This window comes from Schizosaccharomyces japonicus (genome assembly GCF_000149845.2).
Source record: "Schizosaccharomyces japonicus yFS275 unplaced genomic scaffold supercont5.2, whole genome shotgun sequence".
In the NCBI taxonomy this organism is placed as follows: domain Eukaryota; kingdom Fungi; phylum Ascomycota; class Schizosaccharomycetes; order Schizosaccharomycetales; family Schizosaccharomycetaceae; genus Schizosaccharomyces; species Schizosaccharomyces japonicus.
In genome coordinates, this window is record NW_011627861.1 from 2,760,769 (window position 1) to 2,778,146 (window position 17,378).

Sequence of the window (17,378 nt, forward strand, 5' to 3'; positions counted from 1 at the left end):
GTTGGGTGTCCAAAGGATTTGAGTGGAGCAATAAATCAACACCAAAAATCCGGTTTGTTTGTAAATAGTAGATTTATAAAAACAAGTATGTATGTACCAATAGACCAGTTTTTAAGATTTAAAGCATCCTATTTGTTTGTATAATCATTCATAAAAACCGTAAATTCCTGTTAAGATCCTCATAAACCAAACGTTGAGCTGTATGTAAACATCAGTGGAGAAGCTGTTCGGAATGACTCAACAATTCACCTGTCCCGTACGGTGACGAGAAGTGAATGCGCTTCCAGTAAGAATATATGGCTCTACCTGAGGCGTCGCGACTCGATTGGAAGATGAGCTTTGAGCCATTAATATGATACAAACATTCGACAGTTTCAGTTTGACTATAAAAAGGCACCGTTTCTTCTCTCTTGAGCACTCTTCTAATCCAGAATTCCAACTACGAAGCAGCCCAATAGTGGTAACATGGATGATAGATTTGCTAATGCTCACGAGGCACCGACCTCGGGTGAGAATGCAGAGTCGCATCAAAACAATGATGAACCTCTGCAAGAGTATACGCACAGACGAGAACCTATTCGGCCAGGAGGAGAACAAGTTGCACCAGAACCAGACTCCAATATGACTTCCAACACTGTGATATATGGTTCACCACAATCACCTGGTTTAGGCAATTACGAGCCAACCCCATTGCAGCCAACTCCGGAAGTTGATGAAGAGGCACAAGCCGCTTACCCCAATGCTCCAACTTCAGACAGGGAGTACTATGGCAATGTGAATGCCGGCCCTGATGGTGCTGTTGAAATGCCGTATTCGCCGCATCCGTACGCAGTCAATGCTCAACAAGCCCCAGCTGCTCACGGCACCCCTAGCCCTGGAGTAGCAGGACAGCAGGATAATGAACAAGCAACTCTGACATCTGCTGGATATCATGACGAACATGCCGGCCTCAATGCAGGCCAGATGTCGGAGAAGGCCTCAAATGTTGGCCCTCCGAATGGAGACGATGACGAAAATGAAGATATCGATGCATTAATTGAGGATCTTTATTCTCAAGATCAAGAAGTTGAAGACACTGAAGAAGAAGAGCAGGGGCCCGGCGCGATGAAAGCAGTACCAGAAGAACTGCTACAAACAGACACTAGAACAGGATTGACTGAGGAAGAAGTTGTCTCCCGCAGACGGAAATACGGACTAAACCAAATGAAAGAAGAAAAAACGAACAACTTACTAAAGTTTCTCGGTTTCTTCGTGGGTCCTATCCAATTTGTTATGGAATTGGCAGCAATATTGGCAGCAGGTCTACAAGACTGGGTTGATTTTGGTGTCATCTGTGCACTGCTTCTTTTGAATGCTACAGTTGGTTTCGTTCAGGAATATCAAGCAGGATCAATCGTCGATGAACTGAAGAAATCTATGGCAATGAAAGCAAATGTTCTCAGAAACGGTCATGTTCAAGAGATCGACGCAGCGGAAATTGTTCCAGGCGATATTTTGCATCTTGATGAAGGTACCATTTGTCCCGCTGACGGTACCCTTATTACGAACGATTGCTTTTTGCAAGTTGACCAATCCGCAATTACCGGTGAATCCTTGGCCGTCGATAAACGTTATAAAGATACGATGTATTCATCGTCAACAGTCAAAAGAGGAGAAGCATTCATGGTTGTAACAGCCACCGGTGACTCAACTTTCGTTGGCCGTGCTGCATCTCTAGTTGGAGCTGCTGGTCACACAAGCGGTCACTTTACGGAAGTGCTTAACGGCATTGGAACGGTACTGTTGGTTCTGGTTATCATGACCTTGCTTTGCATCTACACGGCTGCCTTCTACCGTTCAGTTCGGATCTCTAATTTACTAGAGTACACTTTGGCTATTACGATTATCGGAGTGCCAGTTGGTTTGCCTGCAGTTGTGACAACTACCATGGCAGTGGGAGCCGCGTATTTGGCGAAGAAAAAAGCTATCGTACAAAAGCTGTCCGCAATTGAATCGTTAGCTGGTGTCGAAATCCTTTGCTCAGATAAAACTGGTACCCTTACGAAAAACCGTCTATCTCTTGGAGATCCCTATTGCGTTAAAGGAATTTCACCAGATGAACTGATGCTGACCGCCTGTTTGGCCTCTGCCAGAAAGAAGAAGGGTTTGGACGCTATTGACAAGGCTTTTTTGAAGGCTTTAAGATATTACCCTGCTGCGAAGACGCAATTGTCAAAGTATAAGATTTTGGAATTCCACCCTTTTGATCCCGTTTCAAAGAAAATCACCGCCATCGTTGAATCACCCGAAGGACAGCAAATTACGTGTGTGAAAGGCGCACCTCTGTGGGTCTTTAAAACCGTTCAGGATGATCATGACGTACCGGATGAAATTGCAGATGACTACCGAGAACAGGTATCACAAATGGCGAACAGAGGTTTCAGATCCCTTGGTGTGGCCCGCAGAGTTCAGGGACAACAGTGGGAAATTCTTGGCATCATGCCTTGTTCAGACCCTCCTCGCCATGACACTGCTAAAACAATTCGTGAAGCCATTGGCTTGGGTCTTCGCGTCAAAATGCTCACTGGTGACGCTGTTGGCATCGCGAAGGAAACTGCCAGACAATTAGGTATGGGAACAAACGTTTACAATGCGGAAAGACTCGGTCTCGGAGGAGGTGGTGAAATGCCTGGTTCTGAAGTTTATGACTTTGTTGAAGCTGCTGATGGATTTGCAGAAGTTTTCCCTCAACACAAGTATGCTGTTGTCGACATTCTTCAGCAACGTGGTTACTTGGTTGCTATGACTGGTGACGGTGTTAATGATGCTCCTTCCTTGAAGAAGGCCGACACCGGCATTGCTGTCGAAGGCGCTTCTGATGCTGCACGTTCCGCCGCTGATATTGTCTTCCTTGCTCCTGGTCTTTCTGCCATTATTGATGCCTTAAAAACCTCGCGCCAAATTTTCCATCGGATGTATGCTTATGTTGTTTATCGTATCGCCTTATCGTTGCATTTGGAAATATTCCTTGGCTTGTGGCTCATTATCCAAAACATCCTTTTGAATCTTGAACTGATTGTTTTCATCGCTATTTTCGCCGATGTCGCAACTTTGGCCATTGCTTATGATAATGCTCCCTACTCAATGAAGCCCGTAAAGTGGAACCTTCCCCGTCTGTGGGGTCTTTCCACGGTCGTCGGAATCCTTTTGGCTATTGGAACATGGATCACGAACACTACCATGATTGCACAAGGCCAAAATCGTGGTATCGTGCAAAATTTCGGTGTCCAAGACTCAGTTCTGTTCCTTCAAATTTCTCTTACAGAGAATTGGTTGATTTTTATCACTCGTTGCAATGGTCCTTTCTGGTCTTCAATCCCCTCGTGGCAGCTTGCGGGTGCTGTTCTCGTAGTCGACATCCTGGCCACACTCTTCTGTCTTTTCGGTTGGTTTAAGGGTGGTCATCAAACCTCTATTGTTGGTGTTATTCGTGTCTGGATCTACTCTTTTGGTATCTTCTGCTTTATTGCTGGCGTTTATTATTTATTGGCAGAGTCGACATCGTTCGATCGTTTGATGAATGGCAAGAGAAGACTTACCAAGACAGAGCGCAGTGCCGAAGACTTCCAACTCCAACTCCAACGTACTGCTACTCACCATGCAGAAGAAAGCAAGCCCGAATAACCCTGGTGAGTATAGCATTGATGTGGCCGTTAACAAAACGGTCCTCATATTCTCAACGTTCCTTTTCTGTGCAAGTTGATGCTCTCAATCAATAACAAACACATGTATAATAAGTAAGAGCATATTATGAAAATCAATAAATCAGTTAATAACACGGACAATGACGCACTTCCTATCAACGAAGAAAACAGAATAGTCAATAAGATAGTTTCCAGTATGCAATTTGTTCAGAAATAATGTATGGCAATTTTTTGACTCAACAAAAAAAAAAGCAGAGGGTTGCGTTTGTGTCACCTCTACTTTGACATCCCGAGAAAGGGAGTATTAGTTATTTATGTGTTGTATTCGAGAAGACCATATATGATGAAGGTGAAACGAACAAGCACAAACCAAAAAACAAAAGAAAAGATGAGGGTATTAGAAAATAACAAAGAAGAAGGGGATCGTGTTAAGGTGTAATAATAAGGTTTTAAGGATAGAAATTTAAAAAAGCCTAGGACGTAATTTTTTTCCGCTTTTTCTTCATCATTTCTCGGTCTCGCTCAAGACGTGCTTCGCGTTCATCTTCAAGCCGTGCTTGTCGAGCAGCTGCCTGTTCCTCACGCCAAACGTCATGTCCTGAAGCTTCCATAACATCATCATCATCACTGTACATATCGCGTCCAACATAATCAGTCTTCCGTTTGCCAAAGATTTTCCAGATCTCGGAGGATATGTCAGGCTTGATTTCGGAATCGCTGTCTGGCTCAATGAATCCATCAATGTCATCATCTTCGACTCTCGGTTTTCGTCTTGGAAGCGGTTTTCTAGGTACGGTACTGTTACGAGCTGAAGACCCTGATGGTGTGTTACGCATAGCCGATGCTCTTCCAGATGATGAACTCGCTCCAAATTTCTTCCGAGCAATCTCGTCTTGAATTTCGGCGGCAGTGCGTTTATCACGTTTGGGACCCGTTTGTAACCGAACAAGGTCGTTAGGAATTGAAGAGCGAGAACCGGTTCCCGAGATAGCAGTCGTAGTAGTTCGCCTGCTTGTCAAACCGTTCATTTTAGAGCTACTGGAGCGAACAGTGGAAGATCGTCCATTGCTAGCCGGTGCTTCTCGAAGCCACTCCAAGGAATAGTTCTTGGAGTGTGTCTCCCGCGAAGCATTATTGTGTTTAGCCGAGGCTGGTGGATTCTGTTTAACCGGTACGGTTTTTGGAAGCTCCTTTGGTGCTTGACGAATGAGCTCTTGGTAACTCAGTGTTTTCGCACGACGTTTCATTTCAAGACGCTCCTTGTCCTTCTTTTCACGCATTATGCGTGCTTCTTCGGCACTGAGAGGAGGTCGTTCTTTTCTTGTTCGAGACGACTTATTTTTCGCTTCTTCCTTCTTTTGACTTTCCCGTTTACGGGCCTGTTCTATCATTCGACGCCGCTCCTCCTGCTGCAGACGTAGCTGCTCGCGTTCACGCATTAGCTCCTTTGCTTTTTCCTTCACCTGGGCTTTTTTCAACTCGTCAACGCGAGACGTGATTTGAGTGGCATTTGATGCGGCCATAGCCATAAGCTGTTGGAAAGACGGAGAGCCCCCCATTGCAATTAGTAAGTTTTAGCCGAATTGATGCCAGAGTGAACCAACTTTTTGCACAACAAGGCAAGATTCTCGAGCAAGGATAGTGTGTTGGACTTGGCAGCAGTTGTTCAGAGAACTCTGGTCTTCAGCTCGAATTAAGGTTAGCGCAACACGTTGTGATGCCTTAAACGTCGTTTGGCGGTGTTTGGTGTGTGACTGCTTTTTAGGTGTCGATGGCCATTCTACACCAGGAAACACAGAGTTCGCGTCTACCAACCACACCGAGACTTCCACTCAAAATGGCCGAATCCCACGACGAAGCAGTCCGTGCTGCTGAGCTTAAGAAGAAGAGATCCTTCCGTACCTACTCCTACCGTGGTATTGAGCTTGAGAAGCTCTTGGACCTCTCTGCCGAGCAGTTGGTCGACTTGTTCCATGCTCGTGCTCGTCGTCGCATGCTCCGTGGTCTTGGTGCCAGCGCTTCTCGTTTCATCAAGAAGCTCCGTGTCGCCAAGGCTCAAGCTGCTCCCAACGAGAAGCCTGAAGTCGTCAAGACTCACTTGCGTAACATGATCATTCTTCCCGAGATGATCGGCTCTGTTGTTGGTATCTACAACGGTAAGGTCTTCAACCAGGTTGAGATTCGTCCCGAGATGGTCGGCCACTATCTCGGTGAGTTCTCTATCACCTACAAGCCTACCAAGCACGGTCGTCCTGGTATTGGTGCCACTCACAGCTCTCGTTTCATTCCCTTGAAGTAGAGTGCTGGATGCGAGGAACACAATTGCTGCTGTCGCTTTGCAGTATGGTCTATTAATGCAAAGTTTGGCTGCGTGTTAAAGAAACGGTTGAGAGTGTAATGGGAGGGTTGTAGATGGATTGTTGAGCGTAGGGTTTAAAGATTGTAAGGTGCATTCTTGTTGTTGAGCGATGGGAGGGTCTGTTGGTTTTTCTGTTATTTTGGCCTTGTCCGCGTCCGGTACGAGGCTTTGCATTTCGATATGTCTGTTGGTGACGCATTTTGCGGCATCTTTAGGTAGAATAGCGTATTCAGTCATCCAAGTTACTTGGTCCGGATCCTACGTTACGAGATGGATTTACATCGCAGGAAGAAGCAATTTATAGAACGGCAAGTCGAATATCTAAACCATCCGCTGCAGCCTCCAAAGCATTTGCGGCTTCCTGTTAAGCAAGACAATCTAAATCCAGAGCATTTGCAACAAGTGTTCCATCGTATGTATTGCAATCCACGAATAAGTATGCTAACATTCATGGTTGCAGGACTTTCTTTCATTTTACGAAAACACACTCGCCTTAATTTCTCACATCAAGCAATCGAACATGTTGCTTCGCAACTTGTCAAACTTTACGAACAAAAATACCAGTCCATAGACAGCCGATACCTATCCCCAGAGTTTTTCGGACAGCTAGACTGGAGTGATGTTGAGACATTAGAAAATCTACCTGAAGTATGGCCTTTTGAGCTTCCATTAGATCAGACGGTGCAGAGCAATTCGAATGAAGAAGCCGAAAAGTTGGTCAAAGAAACTCAATTAGCGTCTGAAAAGCTTCAAAAGGAATATCAAAATAAACTATTGCGTTTGATTGCCGTGCAGAAGACGATTGCTCAAACAAAGTCACAGCTGCAGGCGATGAACCAGTTGGCTGTGTCGATGGAACAATTGACTGCGAGTTTGCAAAACATACAAAAGACTTCCTCGTTACCAGACGAGCTAGGGGCTGAAGAAATGATGTTACTGTTAAAAAAACTACAGCAAACACAACTATCCCAATTTGAACCGTCAAATTCGCTAGAAACTCAAATCCATGATGCTCTTTCGCCCAAGCAAACAGAGTAAGCTCTCATGTACTTTTATTATTACCGCTTAAATAAATGAACGAGGACTGTTGGTGCCTTCAAGATAGTCTTGCTGGTGAACTACCTATAATTGTATATACTATCGGATGTACCAACTTCACACAGCACATACGGTATAAAACCACAATTTCGACTATTTATGAAACGAGATGTATCAAACTGAATTGGAAAACGTTGCCCTTTCACAATTAAATGCTGAATCTGCTCAAGAATTGCTCAAACAGTCTAATGTTCAGGAACTACCCCAAGAGTTTATGGCTATAGCAAAGGACTTGATATCAGCACGTGAAGATACAGTTGCGAAAATAAAACTAAAACGCTGTGAAGAGAGACTGCTTGTTGAAGAGATTGAATTTTTAAAACAACGCATAAACCGCTACGAAATATCGCCTGAAGTACTTGTTCAAATGCGAAAATGTGAAATCATTTTTTCCGAGTATGAAAGGGTTTATGAAGAGTGGAAACGCACATGCGAAGAGAGAGAACGTGCACGTGAGCAGCGTTTGTGCGCTATGCAGCAGTGTCACTATTTGCAAGTCTATTCAGTGGATCTGCATGATTACTTAAACCAAAATGTTCTTGAAGCGCTTTGTAAACTAGATTCCATTGTCACGATTACTGATGAAACCAAAGCTAGGACCTGTTTTTTGAAGTGTCTAGTTGATCTTTGGCACTTCTGTGTGTCACGATTTCGGAGACAATTTGGAGCACACATGAAAACGGTGCACGCTGATTATACGGACAAAAGAAAGCAGTTAAAAGAACTTCAAACAGAATTAGAAAATGCAGTGCGTCTTTCCAATGTTCTAAAGAAGCATATTCCGACCAGGACCTTTTAGTTTTTTTTTATTGAGCTCCTCATTGCATTTTTACTTCCTCCGTACTGCCAGCGAGGTTGCATGAGGGATGAAAACATCGCATAACGGACATAAGTATAGTATGTTTTTGTGCTATTTCGCGTATAACTAATCTTTATAGCTACATATTTCCTAAAATCTCCGTTTTTGCTTGGGACCGAGGCTACTCAAACTCTCTCAAGGAAGTATCTGTAAGTAACTTGAAACAGGTGAAAATCATTGTTAACACTTTTAGCGCTCTCAATGGCGTTGTTTCTGTGACATTCATTGAAAAAACAAACGTATGTTGTTACTATTTATACTGTGTATTAATTCGCTGTTGCAGACTTTTAAAATTATTGGGAATTTCAGAAGTCAAAGATATGCAATCGAAAGGTATATATTTGTGAATGAATACAGCTATTCGTGTTCTAATATGACTTATATATTAGTTATAAGCTGTTTACAAATTATTTACGTGAGGCTGTTGATTTAGCTGAGCAAGACGAAAACTCAAACACGTCCCCAAGGCCATTATACTTTCAAACCAATTGCTTAAAGCTTAATGCTGGAAACTTTGTTGAACAGTATTTAGCTTATATTGACCGGCTTCAACGAACTAAGAAAAGTCCTCTGCCCGTAGATCCCGGAAAAGTCACAAAACCAGCTTCGTTGCCTCAAAAAACGTTTGTGCAAAAATCATGGTCTCCAAAAATACTAAAGACTACGGTTAAACATGTTTTCATCCGCCCAGATGGAAAGAATGTTTTACAGTTACTCGCTGCGGAGGAAAAGGCGGAATTTAATTTCCCAGCCGAAGCTGATGTGAGCAGTCTTTTTTTCTGTTCTTGGTTGTATGTGCTAACATATCTGTATAGAGAGTGGATTTGAGAACACAAAATGAGGAATCTATGCAAAGACTGTTAGAGAGGATTGACGAATTAGAACAGACTTTAGCGGGTAAAATTGTGTGGCTTTATGAGTATAATCTTTTATATCCCGGTCTTATAAAAAACGCTGAGATTAAGTTTGTTTCCCTAAAAGTTCAGCAACTGTTTTATTCGGTATTTCAAAACGTTTCCCGTCCACTACCTCTTGGATTTGATCTTGGTAAATCTTACACATTAAGACTTGTCAAATTCGACGACAAACTGAAGAAACATCGGCCCTGTAAAATTAAAGTTAGACCTATTACTTCTAGCCCATCAGACGAAAAAGGGTTTCGAATCTTTCAATCGTCACAGCCCAAGCCTGAAGTTCTCGTTCCGGCGAAATCCATTCTCGAGAGCAAAAAACCCGTTTCAACGAATCCTGCACCAACCAAAAAGCAAACTAAGTCGCGGCAACAAAAGCAAACATTCTGTGTTGAAATACCCCTCAAGCCTCGTATCATTAATCGGAAGAGTACAATCTTGGGTGAGAAGAAAGTGGAAAATAGAGCAGTTGGATTGAATTCGCAGAAGGCATCCCTTCAGGCTAAACAACCAAGTTCTGAAAAGCCGCCAAGGAGATCGTTCCTACCACCAAAACCGCCTAAGGTTGCGGAAAGTCCCGAAGTTGAGGATGAAGAATTTGTGCAAAGAAAGGCCACATCATACCTTGCTTATCAAAAAAGTATTGAAAAAGCGGCCGCTTTGTCTCAGCCTTCTGAGAACGCGACACTCTTGACGCCAAAACCCGTTTCTGTAGACGATACAGCTCAGCCAAGAACTGCGCCAGTAGCTCGAGTAGGGACACCTATAAGCTCTCATGCAATACGGGATAGCCCGATAAAGGAAAACTTTGCTATGCTGAAAGAACAGGAAGAAATTGCTTCGGCGACGGACGACTCCATAATCGGCGGTTTGGATGGCATTTCCTTAAAAGATTCGCCCAAAAGGCTGATACAAAAGGCCGTTACTGATCGTTCACTTAAGTTGTCATTTAGAAATTCACCTAACTTCTCCTTGACATTGCATAACGCATGTGACCAACCGAGAGACATGGATAAGTATATTGAAGAAGTGAATGATTGGAATTTAAAAAAAATACATGTTTATCTCGCAAAATGGTATTACCATATTACAAGAAACAAGGACTAACATATTTATTAGTGCTCACCTGCTTCAATTCTTTAAGGGTGATATTGAGTTTGCGGCACAGTAAGTGTTCACGCGTGCGAACAAAAACTAACTGTTAAGTTTTGGAAAAACGATTTACACCGGTTTGGATAGCGCTGTTCATCAAGGTTATTATACCTATAAGAACCTGATTAAGTCTTTAGATTTAAAGCAGGCCGTATTTTTTGACAGGTATGTGACGATTTGTAGCATTATCATCTAACATTTAGCTTGACAAAACGAGTTGATGACATTGACGTTTTTCTGAATAAACAAGTCGATATTAGTGGGCGTAGGGCGCGTGCTCTAATAAAGTCAGACAACCTAATCGCGAACACTAGTATTCGGATAACTGTTCGGATACTCGATGATAACAATTCTAAGCGTTCTTTCACTATTTATGCAAATTCTGAATTGCAAGATGTGCATTACCTGGAGAACGTTCAGATGGTTGGAACCTGTAATTTGAACGTGGCCCTTACGTATGTTATTACCCTGATTTGTTTCTTTAAGTTACAAATACTAATTGGCAAAGCTTTTGGGATGCTCAACTGCGCTTCAACACTTACAGGCAAATAAAATTGCCCGTACTCGACAGCTTGATTGAAAGCTTTCGTCTGAAGTACGTGCTATTATTTAATTCATTCTAACACAGGCGCAGGAAAGGGGACAACGGCAATCGTAAGCTTACATTCTCAATTTCTCCAAATATTGTCGTTGAATCTGTTGAGCGGGTTTGCGAAGTTGCTGTCGCATTCAATGAGGAATTACTTCCTAACAAAACCAACTTTGAACTGAAAGTCAGTATGGTAGAAGCACTCTCACCGGTCGTCTCTTCTGAAGCAAACGAAACTCATGTTTTACTCGATGGAAGTATCAACACCGTCCGTTATAAAATACGCGTTTGCAGCCCTTTTATGCAAGGCGAGTTTCGCAAAAACAAAACTCTAAAACGAAAGCGAGCCGCCGATTGGGAAATTGCTAACGATTCTTTTTTGGGCGCTGGTTCGCATTACGGTACAACAGACTTATACGCGTTAATTCTCATTTTGACAAAGCAACTTGATGGCGTTGGTTGCGCTGAATTATGAATTTCTTGCTTAACTTATATTATATCTTCTTTCACTCGTTTTCTCTAATAATGATTTTATTCCTAACGAAGTACAAAAAATAAACCAAATCCAAGCCAGACTAGACATTAAGTAGCCTCTTCGTCGTCAAATTTATCAATTTTGTTCAAGACGACGCCCCATTTTTTGTCGTAACCAAAATTTAATTTTAACAGTTCTGCATCATGTCGAATTTTCTGAAGAACCTTAGCAAACTTTTTTGTTAATGCCGATTTTTGATGTTCTGACCGTTGATAGAATTGATAAATGAGGGTGAAAATAACAAGAATATTATCACAGGTGATGGATTGCTCTTGTGTGTTGCGGACTTCGGCCACCAACGGACAGTAATCACTCCAAGAGTCACGAATAAATGAAAGAATACCAGGAAGAAAGGGGACAATGCTGTCCCAACGGTATTCAGGACTGTCAACGAGTTCATGTCTAGTTGTTGAGAACAACGACAAGTGGGAAAACGTACAGGGCGTGTACAATTTGTTAAACATGGGATGTACAACTGTCAAGCAATTGAAATACGGAAATGAGAATTTGTAGCACATTGAACCCTCCTCTTTGTGGGAGTCTTTCCGTAAGCCAATTTCAAATAACTTTCGGCAGGTTTTTATGTGACGGACCATTGAATTTGACGAAGATTTTGACAATCTTACGGAACCATGTGTTGAAACAGTATCCTTGTTCCAGCCAAGAAGATTTCCAAAGCAATCGAGAGACTTGTTCCAGTGCAATGAGAGTACTGAATCGTCGAGTTTCGTGGTGCAAACATCCAATAGTAAGTCAAAAAACTTTGTCGAATCAGAACGAATAGGCGGAGAAATGTGAGTCATTGCTGAATGCGTGAACAGGAAGAGATTGTTGATGTTCGGTTGAAGGAGAGTAGGCTCCACAGAAAGAATCTGATTTTTGAAAAAAGTCAGAAGAAGATTACGAACTTGTGGAGACTCATCCAAAATTAAGGGTGCCGTGACACGAACAATCATAGAAATGGAAACTTTGAGCAAATCAGGATTCTCTTCCAAGTTAGCCGCTATCTTTTCGAGGGCATCTATTAAATGTTAGTTAAGTGCACTTTCACAACCAGCAATTCTGTAGGAATAGCATACCCTTTCTCTGATTTGAATTATGATGCTTCAATAATCCTAATGAGTGTGCGAACTGTGCTTTTGTTTTTTCATCAACTGAGAGAGTTTCAGTTGCAAGTGCATTCTGAGTGGGAAGAACCAACGCTAATATTGACTGTTAACTTCAATCCATTTTCAAGCAATTAACTCACCTTTAGTACGGTACGAAGTGTCCGTAAAGTTTGATGGAAGGACTTTCGACTTTCCGACTTTCAATTTTTGTTTCTAACTGTGTTAATAAGATAAGTTTGACAGGCTAAAAATATATTTCGTGAAATTGACAAAACAACATCTATAAGATGTCTTCAACTCATTCTGAATGTATTTACATTGAAATCGGCACGCTTGGCCTTTGACTTTTTTGATTTACCCATGGTGAGTAAAGTGGGTTCCACTAGTGGTGGATAATGGTTACGTTCATAGATCCCTTCACTGGAGAAAACCAGGCGGTGTAAAAAAGAAACACATATGAAGAAATTAGTTTACGGCATTAAAGTAGATGTGTTAATATATCGTCTGTTGTCAAATGGTTTTTGTTTGAAATGCATTTCACAGTACCAAGAATCTAAACTAAGTAGCCTTCTCTTTTGCCTTTCAATTCCAATGAAATATGTTAAAAGCGTTCAATGCGTCCAGAAATTGTTGTCGTTCAAGTTCGATGTTTGAGGGGGTGTAAGTTTCAGGTGAACATGAAGTCAAACAAGTATTCTCGCACTTCGTTTCCTCAGCTCCGTTAAACTGCAAGCGTGTCGGTGACAGGTAAGAATATCGATCATCAATCTCAGTAAACGGGACGACGCTATACTCAAGAGCCCGTAAAGTCTTGTTCAATAAGAGTAATTGCTGTTCACAACTCTCGCAGTGAGTTGAAGGAACTTCTACAACACTAGATCCGGATGAATAAGACGGACGTGATGAATACACTTGCTGAAAAGTTAATGTAACCAGGAAAATATCAAAAAGGGCCACAATATAAAAGATAAGACGTTTCCATGATGATCGCGCCCAACCTTTCATGTCATCTCGTCTCGTGCTATCCCGATTCGGTTTGTGCAAAGGTTTGACAAACTTTGAGTCCTGTGTGTTAATTGGTTCAGTGTGTTCAACGAATAAAGCTTTCGGTATACTCTCAAAATATAGTTGCTTCTGGTATTTGTCACTACCCTTCACCGGTGTGACAATACTATCGTTTTGTTTCACATATCCAGCAAATGCTATCCGTTAATAAGGCTTTAAATTTGGAAAAATGTTTTTGCTTACCTTTCGAATTCGAAAAATCAACAGTTGCTTGTAGCCGAGGTTGATCAACAAAAGTGGGCAATGATAGTGCAGAAAGGTGAGGACTCTCTTCCTTGTTTGATGATTTAAATTTCTTAGCTTTCTTCACCTGCCAACAAATTTCAATAAGCTGTTTAAAATCTGCAGTTTGAATTATAATTAAGGAAGAATCCTTCGTTTGTATAACAGGCACCTCCGGTGTTGGCTGTCGTCCGTTTATTAGACACCATTTCATAATAGACTCATTTGGTGGCTTCAAATAAGCAACCGGAGTTCCTTTCTCAAAAAAGGAAGTTATGTTTGCTCGAAGAAGTAAATCGATTGAAGATGGTTCATGGTCTGTTATTTTAATGTTCACTGGGTCAGTGAAAGTGCACTCGTTTTTTAAACAAGATAAAGATGTGACGAGAGCATTACATTTGTTGAGCACAAATGTAAACGGTTTTAAAATGCAGCCGCTGCTCTTCATATGACAGCGGATTTTATCGTTGGCGCTGTCATATTCAATGATCCATGAACCATTATGATCATTTGATGGTTCTATTTGGTAAGGTGCCCGGGGAACGGTGATTGAAGAACGCGCTGACTCAAGTTGATAGTTGGAAACTTGAGGGATAAACAGACTTGAGCCCAATTTACAAGGTTCTGAACACTCAACATAGATGCTAATCGAAGCTGCGGAGTCATCCAAGTCCGGGATAGATATCTCACACAATTGTGAGTCTGTCACAATACTAGAAGTGTCATCTAAGACAGTCAGTCTTTCATGAATGAATACCGGCTGATTCCCACATACCCTTTATGTACGTCACCTTGGGAGCCATTCCGCCATTGCAATGGCAGGTAACATTGACAACAGTTGCATTTTTTGAAAGAAGCAATATGGCATTCACTTCTCTCCCGAAGTGTGGATTTTGAGCATCTGGAACGAGTTCCAAGTGCAAGACGTGTTTAATGACAAAGATATCGGCGACACAATCGGAAAGGTGAATTGAAGTGTCGCAGTCGTATTTCGCCCGAAAATTCAGTTTTTCGTCTAATTCCATCCGCTCATACAAACGAATGTGCTTCGCAAAATCTGGGAATTCCGGATTTGACTGAAGGTTGGATATAGAGAAATTAACTTTCTGTGTTGAAGTATCCTTGTAGCAGGAAAACTGGTTTAGGAATTCCAATAAGGCGTCTATCTTGGCACGAGAGACACCTTTTCTGAATTCTTCCTCAAGACATGGTTCTATTAAAAATGGGTAATCTTTAGCAAAGGGAAGCTCTAAAGAAAGATCAATTTGAAATAATGGAGGAAGAAATCTCAACGGAATATAGTGTTTCATTGAGGAGAAGTCCCGAAGTATTGGCGAATATCCGGAGAACGAAAGATCCAGTTTAAGCACGGACGAACAATCACATATGCGTAAACGGATTTTGTCATTGCGGATGTAAACTCGTACAAGTTCCGCGTCGCTATCTTCGGGGACCTTTGACGCTGTTTCTTTTTTGATTAAAGGATCACTAGATGAATTGCACTTGAGGGGACATGTTGGTTGATTTGATGAGGCGCCGTACTGGCTAATTTCAGAAACTCCATTATCTTCGAGTAAATTTGCATGAGGATCTGATAGGTTTAAACTGGATGTATTTAGATTAGCTGCCGAGACGCCGTCAATGTGATGCACGCGTATAGAACCATCTGTTACAAATAGCGTGAAAGAGCTTAAATCAAGAAGGTCAATTTCAACATCCGTATCATCATTGCATTTTGTTATAATCTATTTGGTTAGCTTGTAGTTGCAGTTAATGACTTACAGTAAAATAAAGCTGAAATGTGACCCGAGCAGCAGAAGTGCAACTACCTCTAGCGACTAAATACAAGTCTTGAAAGATTTCACCGTCACAAGCTGCATTGAACTGCATTTCAGCAAGTACGCATTTGCTTGGTGTTATTGGGAGAGAGCGAGTTTGGGCCTGCTTTCTGTGGATGGAACATCTTCCTCGAAAACAGCATGAATTATCATTATACAGAAAATGAAACACGCGTGACTTGTATACAATTGTCCCTGTGCAATGATGAGGGATAAATGGGATGTATGCGTTATGTCTTTCTGTTTAATTCCGAAATGATTGACACACACCTGTTTATGTCATGGCTATGAGGGAGGAAGTCGGAGAGGGGAGACACCCAAGGCTTGCGCTAAGGGAGAGTGAACCGATGGGCTTTAATGTTAAGATTCAACGTACGTGTTTAACGTAATGGGTATCTATCATAGCGAATTATCAATTCAGGGACGCGTCTTTCTTCGGTTATGTAGTTTAATTCAGACCGGTTATTAATTAAGCTTTCCGACCACATCTTAGCGGGTACTAATAATAGCGGAGCAACGAAGCCAAGGAGGTAACTTCGGCTCGCTACTGAACCGCAACCCATTATGATGTTTCGGTTAGCACCATAAAAAGAATAATAAGAATAATTTCAATTCATAGTTAGAGAACCTTACCGACTTCAATTGAGTAGAGATGGAAAGGACATGAAAACACAAGCCAGTATATTCTTTCGAATGCATACTAAAGATTTAATTTGTTAATTGACTGTTTGTTTCTTAGATAAACTACTTGCTTCGTTTTAACAATTATTTATTTGGTTGACAGAGTGTAATTGCTATAACTTATTTTCCAATTGCACAAAATAATATTATGTATTTGTATATGAGCATTTTCTATTTTTGCATTTGATTTTTAAACAAATAAACATTACCAATAATAAAAATAAAAAGTAAAAAGGAAAAAAAAATCTAAAAAATCAAAACCCCAAGAATTAACAGAGGCACATGCTTCTCTGTGCAACTACTTTGCCGCATTGCACTCTGGCATGCGTGTCGTGAATTACTTCGGTGCCGAGTTGAACATACGTGGTAGCCGAGAGAAAAATCGCTTTACGAATTCTAACGTTCGAAGACAAACGAGCATGTGTGTATTCTATTTATAAATCAAGGGAGGAGAATTAGCACATGCGTTACTGTCTTCCGTAAAATCTCATTTTTTAATCCTGGACTACTCCTGCAACAAAACCTAGCAACCATGAAGCCCCAATCGCAGCTGCACGACAGGAACTGTCGCTGAGGAAGCCACGTTACTTTTGACTGGATTGGTTCATGAATGTGTGTTACTACAGTACGATACTCGGGGAAAATAGTGCAACTCCAGCAGTTAAAGGATTTCTTGCCGTTCTTCCGTGCACCGTAAATCACGGTATTGCAAAACAACCTCCCTCCAATAAACCAACCGCCCACGACTGAGCGCTTCTAGAAGCGGCCACGTCCGCCGCCATCCTACATTCACCGATTCTTGTGGCCGAGGAGGATTTTCGCGTGCGTGGACCGCCAATCCTATTGCTGCAACCCAGCTGAAACCTCGTGCACGCGTCCAACCCTGCGACGATTTACGCGTGACGTCAGTCCTTTTTTATGACTTCATAACTAACGTCATATTCTGCTTATTAAAGGCGTAGGGGGACCTCGACCATAGATAGGCTCTAATCGACCGCAGCTTATCTAACCTAGTTTCAGAAAACGCCATTCAGCTTGCGGAAAGAAAGTTCCGCATTGAATACGGAATTTCAGTTTGGTTTACAGTAGGTATTTGTTTAGGCGTTAATAATTCATATAGCATTGTGTATGCGATTCTTTCAATAATTCCGAAGGGGCCGTGGTTGGCGTTCGTCCCGGCTGTCCGAGTCGCAGGAGCGCGTATGTTCCCTGTCACGTTTGAGACGAAGAGCCAGTGCGGGGTCGCCATCCCCACCGAGGGTTTCCAGTGATTGGCT

General features: G+C 42.0%; 8 protein-coding genes across 8 annotated transcripts; 5 read left to right on the forward strand and 3 right to left on the reverse strand.

Moving 5' to 3' along the window:
* The first annotated feature begins 82 nt into the window (after positions 1-82).
* SJAG_04258 (P-type proton ATPase Pma2) lies at positions 83-3,909 on the forward strand. The gene has a single exon (XM_002175340.2). It carries the CDS (start codon positions 466-468, stop codon positions 3,661-3,663), a length of 3,198 nt encoding a protein of 1,065 aa, XP_002175376.2. The 5' UTR covers positions 83-465; the 3' UTR covers positions 3,664-3,909.
* A 247-nt stretch (positions 3,910-4,156) lies between these two features.
* On the reverse strand, positions 4,157-5,242 carry SJAG_04257 (non-specific DNA binding protein Spt2; the record flags this gene model as incomplete). The annotated part of the gene is made up of 1 exon (XM_002175339.1): positions 4,157-5,242. The coding sequence occupies one exon, from the start codon at positions 5,240-5,242 to the stop codon at positions 4,157-4,159; it is 1,086 nt and encodes a 361-aa protein (XP_002175375.1).
* Positions 5,243-5,456: 214 nt separating this feature from the next.
* Positions 5,457-6,135, forward strand: SJAG_04256 (40S ribosomal protein S15). Its single transcript, XM_002175338.2, has one exon. The coding sequence runs from the start codon at positions 5,521-5,523 to the stop codon at positions 5,980-5,982; it is 462 nt and encodes a 153-aa protein (XP_002175374.1). The 5' UTR covers positions 5,457-5,520; the 3' UTR covers positions 5,983-6,135.
* On the forward strand, positions 6,082-7,204 carry SJAG_04255 (Sim4 and Mal2 associated protein 4). The gene is made up of 2 exons (XM_002175337.2): positions 6,082-6,454; positions 6,503-7,204. Exons 1-2 carry the CDS (start codon positions 6,313-6,315, stop codon positions 7,078-7,080), a joined length of 720 nt encoding a protein of 239 aa, XP_002175373.1. The 5' UTR covers positions 6,082-6,312; the 3' UTR covers positions 7,081-7,204.
* On the forward strand, positions 7,139-7,994 carry SJAG_04254 (hypothetical protein). The gene has a single exon (XM_002175336.2). It carries the CDS (start codon positions 7,250-7,252, stop codon positions 7,937-7,939), a length of 690 nt encoding a protein of 229 aa, XP_002175372.1. The 5' UTR covers positions 7,139-7,249; the 3' UTR covers positions 7,940-7,994.
* A 12-nt stretch (positions 7,995-8,006) lies between these two features.
* Positions 8,007-11,126, forward strand: SJAG_04253 (RNA-silencing factor Ers1; the record flags this gene model as incomplete). Its single annotated transcript, XM_002175335.1, has 11 exons — positions 8,007-8,037; positions 8,079-8,148; positions 8,193-8,238; positions 8,283-8,332; positions 8,389-8,761; positions 8,815-9,986; positions 10,030-10,077; positions 10,117-10,227; positions 10,266-10,517; positions 10,571-10,657; positions 10,697-11,126. The coding sequence occupies 11 exons, from the start codon at positions 8,007-8,009 to the stop codon at positions 11,124-11,126; spliced, it is 2,670 nt and encodes an 889-aa protein (XP_002175371.1).
* Positions 11,127-11,233: 107 nt separating this feature from the next.
* Positions 11,234-12,508, reverse strand: SJAG_04252 (rRNA processing protein Ipi1; the record flags this gene model as incomplete). The annotated part of the gene is made up of 3 exons (XM_002175334.2): positions 11,234-12,207; positions 12,266-12,388; positions 12,436-12,508. Coding segments are annotated over 3 exons (1,170 nt in total), but the record flags the coding sequence as incomplete, so codon positions are not given.
* Positions 12,509-12,877: 369 nt separating this feature from the next.
* On the reverse strand, positions 12,878-15,472 carry SJAG_04251 (hypothetical protein; the record flags this gene model as incomplete). The annotated part of the gene is made up of 4 exons (XM_002175333.1): positions 12,878-13,497; positions 13,544-14,308; positions 14,358-15,327; positions 15,365-15,472. The coding sequence occupies 4 exons, from the start codon at positions 15,470-15,472 to the stop codon at positions 12,878-12,880; spliced, it is 2,463 nt and encodes an 820-aa protein (XP_002175369.1).
* Between the last annotated feature and the right edge of the window lie 1,906 nt (positions 15,473-17,378).